Source organism: Bombyx mori, chromosome 7 (genome assembly GCF_030269925.1).
Source record: "Bombyx mori chromosome 7, ASM3026992v2".
In the NCBI taxonomy this organism is placed as follows: Eukaryota; Metazoa; Arthropoda; class Insecta; order Lepidoptera; family Bombycidae; genus Bombyx; species Bombyx mori.
In genome coordinates this window covers 13,227,151-13,232,025 of record NC_085113.1, presented here as the reverse complement: position 1 = coordinate 13,232,025, position 4,875 = coordinate 13,227,151, and the positions used below count along the sequence as shown (strand labels likewise).

Sequence of the window (4,875 nt, the reverse complement as noted above, 5' to 3'; positions counted from 1 at the left end):
CTTTTTTTTAAATGAAAAAGAAATTAACCTCTGTAATGCAGTTTATTTTCCAGTAAACCGTATACCAAGAGATGTCTTTCAAGGGAGGGGCTATTTTTTTGTACATTACCCAATATATATTTTATCGTATTAACTAGGTACTTGTGGCGTGTAAAGCGAACTTAGAATCTATATATTAATACGTGAAGCAAAAACTTTGTATCCCTTTTTATGAAAATTGCGTGGACGGAGGAGTATGAAATTTTCTACACTTATAGAGAATATAGAGAAAAAGTGCACAATGCTAATTTTTTTTTAAACAATGCATAAAAGATACTTTAAATCAATAAAGAAAACATTACACACACTACATACCATGTATTTGACGCACACATGAATGCATACTATTTATTGTCAAACTTTTGTTCTTGACGTCTGTGGTCAAATTGAGAATAGATTAAGTATTGTTTGTCTTTATTAATATTTTTTTATAAAATCGCCTTGGCGAAATTTTTGATTATAGAAGTATAAAATACAATCATAATAGTGTACAAACTTACAATTCCAATTAATTATAGTCGAATTTCGACTACTGCGGGACCTCTAGTACACTAGAATTACACTAGTTTTAAGTCAGATCATAAAGCTATCTAAATTTTGTGTATTAGTAATTTTTATAATGCACTTCAATACTCAAATGAATAATAAACAGAATGAAAAAGAAAATAAAAATATGATGAGGTATAATAAACAATAAATAAATAAGTGGAAACAAATCGCGTACGATCATCGGGCTTCGAATTAGGATTCTCATCAGGAATCATTCAGGAAAGTTTGTCGAACCCACGACCCTCAGCACATTATTCAGGCAACTTACTACTGCATCCTCGAGTCAATCAAAGTCGAAATCAAGTATTATGTAAATTAAAAACCATAATTTTTTATTGCATTTATTGGAAAAAAAAACCACTTCCGTTACAATATCTACTAAAAATAACTACTTAAAATAAGATAATATAGAAGAAAACGTAACGACAAATCGTTCATTGTAAATAATCGTAAGGTGTAAAGTTGAACGTTCGAGAAGCTTGATAAATAAAGTTAAGGACATCGTTAAATGATTTTGTATATTTTAATTCCCGAATCACACTCGGTCATTACGAGATGCAATGAAACTGATTGACTTGATTTGTGAGTATGAGGATCGTGCAGAGATTCTGCGTATTTCAACCCACTGAGTTGCACGTCGGATCTACTCAGTAGGATTCCGATGCACTGGTAGATTCAACGTAGCATTGCTCTTGCTAGGGCCAGTGTTAGCAAAGTTCCCTCAGGTTGAGCCCCGTGAGCTCACTTACCAAGCCGGTGAAACTGAATTAAGCCGTTGAGGCCACCAGCGACTGGTGGTAGGACCTCTTGTGAGTCCGTACGGGTAGGTACCACCACCCTGCCTGTTTCTGCCGTGAAGCAGTAATGCGTTTCGGTTTGAAGGGTAGGGCAGCCATTGTAACTATACTGAGACCTGAGATCTAAAACTCAAATCAGACGATGGGTGGCGGTATTTACGTTGTAGATGTCTATGGGCTCCGGTAACCACTTAACAACAGGCGGGCTGTGAGCTCGTCCATACGATCCATGCAATAAAAAATTAATAACAATATTTAGGAAAAAGATGCGTCCTTTATAATTATTTTCCCTGGTATTGTTTACGTCCATGACCTGTTTCTATCAAGTGACTGCCATACCACACGGTCCGAGAATAGTTCCCAACGGGAGAGAGTATTTTTGCGAAATCTATTTCGATTCGAAGTGTATGTGAACTTGTATCCGTCGAGTATATCCGGTACAATGATAAAATATAGAAAATAAAATTGAGGTCGTTAAATGTGAAACAATATTGTTATTACAATAATTCTAATATCAATTAATAAATAATGACATAAACAAACACTACATTGAATAATAAAAGTTAAATACCAATACAAAGAATATTTAATAAGAAAAAAAAAATCAAATTAGTTTTCTGTTTATTTCTAAAAATTTAATCAATTAAGAAAACACTGTATCCCAATCGGTTATTTGTATCCTTTTCGCCCCAAGATTAAGAGTAATTAAAATATTCTATCCATTTATTACCTCTTATAGTTATTTCGGTAAAGATTCTCCAGGCCTAAGCCTTACTACCTCAGGATGATTTACATCGCCATCCCCTCTGACCACATAAACTGTTTTATAACCATCGTCATCATTATGTTTCTTCACATATATCTTGTGTTTATAATCATAAACATAATCTTTGTAGTCCGGCTTCTCGTAATTATTATAATATATTTTGTATTTTTCATTAAACGGGAATGAAATCATCTTTCCTCTTTTTGTATCAGAGTATTTGTTATAATTTATGTCTTGTTTGTAATTCGGTGTAAGATAACTTAGTTCATCTGGGAACTTTAAACTCTTAACCTCCCTTATACTAGGCGCGTTATCTCTTATGACATCATCTTCTTCGTAAAAATCGTTATTGACCTCATCAGGAAATCTCCAATTGGTATCTCTGTCTTCTACAAATTCATTCAAGTTTTTATTAGGTTTATTTTGTATTCTTTCTTCAATCGTGTTATCTCGGTCGTAATTCTGGATTTTACCGTAAAGTCCAGGCTTTTGGGCGTAAGCTGGACTGTTTTCTTCGTAACCAGAGTTTGGTAGTAAGCCATATTGACCAGACAAATGTTGGTACAATTGCTGCACGTTTTGCCCGTGAGGTTGAGATAGGTGTGGAGCGTTAAAGAATCGGAAGAAGCCACCGTTGTGGTTGTTAAGATAGTAAACCAGTTGCTCGGGGTCTGTGGGGCACGTGGGGTAAGCGTAACGACAGGTACCAGGGTTGTCTTTTGAGGTCATTCCGAGGAAGACAGCTCGACCGAAGACGAAAAGGGGAGATGTACTAAGTCCGTTGTAAGCTGAGAGAAGTCTGGAAAATTTTAATTGTTCTTTCACGAAACTAGTATGGCTTGCATCTAAAATTTAACTTCAAAACAAAGCATTTTGTAACAATACTACTCACGTTAGCAAAGGCTGTAGTCCACTGACAGAGTTCAATAATGACGAGGAACCAAGGCTTCCACCACCAGCAGCCTCACAGAGTAGCCTTGGAACGCATTGTCGGTCGTCATAAAGGGCTATGGAAGTTAGAGCTCCGACGATGGAGTTTAGGGCTCCGGATGCGATACTCGGTCTGGGAGGACGTCGAGTGGGCCCTAAGATATATTTATTATAACCTCATTATTATAATCTCATTTAATATTTTTCTTCTATACTATTTTCTGTCACTCTTGGATAGTTTAATGTAAAACAATCTGAATAATTTTCTGACGTCATTGTTAGTAATTTTTTTTTTATTGCCGTTACGGCAGACGAGAGCACACGGCCCTCCTGATGGTGTGATGTGGACCGTCGCTCATGGGCGTCAGTAATGCCAGGGGCAAACCCAAGCCGCCGCCTACCGTTAAAACTCCTTCTGATTTTAAATAGCAATTATATGTATTCATATCTTAAATCACCGACATCTCGTCATAAAATACAAATAAATCGTACTTGCCCGTTAAATAATACTGCAGGCTCGTAATTAAGTTTGAATGTGCTATGTATATTACTTAGCTCTTTGAGCTCGAACCGTCGATAGATCGACTCTCTATTAATGCATATAAAGTTCGGAGCGTCAGAATACCGACTATTGCGCACTTAGTTTATAGGTATTAGGTATCGACCTGTATTGACGTGTCTTAAGGCATATATAACGTTTTTAAGGAGTAAATTTTTTTAATTTTAATTTTTTTTTAAGGTAAATACTTTGTTTCAAAAATACTTTAGCAATTTCTGTAAAATATGTGAAAATAACCTTAACACTAAAAAGTTTTATCTCTTACGTACAATTTATCCCTTTTCTTGAGCCATAATAAATAATTATAAACAGTATAAACTTACTATGAACTTGGTTATTAGTATCAAAATATCCGAAATTAGGATTTTGCTCCGGAAACCCAGAAAACTCTTGGCCTTCCTGGAGATTTTGTTTCTTCGGTTTCCTCCTGCGTCTCCTTCGCTTACTCTTATTCGGATCATCAAAGGTATTCAGAAACTGTTCACCTTCGTAGCCTGGGTTCGTCTGATAGAATCCATACTGTCGTGGCTGCTGTTCTAAAGCCTTATCTGCATCCAAGTTTGATAGGCTATCTATGTTTCTAATGTCCTCTGCACTATCGAAATTAAAGATTTTCCTAAAAACAAATAATTGCATAATACAGACACCATGATTCTACAAAAATAAAAGATAAACTATTCCTTGTTCATTCACGAAATTCATCATTGAACGTGTTTCTATATATTAGTTACCCAAGAAGTTCAGCTGGATTGTAGTTCGCGAAGCTCGTATCATTATTTCCACTTGTGCTTTTAAGCTTCACTTCGATTATAAATATGATAATGAAAATACTTTTCATTTTGATTCTGAAAAGAAAATGAAAAATATTTAGAAAAAAAAATTAAATGTACTGAAATAATGCGCACCGTTCTTAGATTAGTAATTTATTTAGATAAGATTTTTAGAAGCTGTCAACCGTAAGCACTTGTGAACTTTTATCATTACATACTTATGCATCATTATATACCTTAGTGCCTGTGTTTTAATGGATTATGTAACATGACATTTTAATAGATTAAATGTATGCTCACGGCTGCTATGCTTACAAGACACGCATTAAATCAAGCAGTTAATGAACAAATTAAGTAGAAGTCGTATTTCTATGATTAGCTACATACCGTTTTTACCGACAACACGAAATAAGTCTTCACACACGTCCTTCCAAAGAAGAAATGCATGGATTTCTCCGTCCGAAG

At 35.1% G+C, this 4,875-nt stretch overlaps 1 protein-coding gene across 1 annotated transcript; it reads right to left on the bottom strand.

Annotated features, from left to right (window-relative positions):
* Nucleotides 1-897: 897 nt before the first annotated feature.
* LOC105841563 (uncharacterized) lies at nucleotides 898-4,875 on the bottom strand. The gene is made up of 5 exons (XM_012689928.4): nucleotides 4,798-4,875; nucleotides 4,372-4,485; nucleotides 3,964-4,256; nucleotides 3,044-3,236; nucleotides 898-2,950 (listed from the first exon to the last, which is right to left on the bottom strand). The coding sequence occupies exons 2-5, from the start codon at nucleotides 4,476-4,478 to the stop codon at nucleotides 2,125-2,127; spliced, it is 1,419 nt and encodes a 472-aa protein (XP_012545382.2). The 5' UTR covers nucleotides 4,479-4,485; nucleotides 4,798-4,875; the 3' UTR covers nucleotides 898-2,124.

Excerpts from the sequence above, each read along its gene's own strand:
- LOC105841563 (XM_012689928.4), bottom strand. The coding sequence starts at position 4,478 with ATGAAAAGTATTTTCATTATCATATTTATAATCGAAGTGAAGCTTAAA. Across the intron at positions 4,257-4,371 it reads AATCCAGCTGAACTTCTTGG|GAAAATCTTTAATTTCGATA; the intron begins GTAACTAATATA and ends ATTTGTTTTTAG. Across the intron at positions 3,237-3,963 it reads TACTAATAACCAAGTTCATA|GGCCCACTCGACGTCCTCCC; the intron begins GTAAGTTTATAC and ends AATATATCTTAG.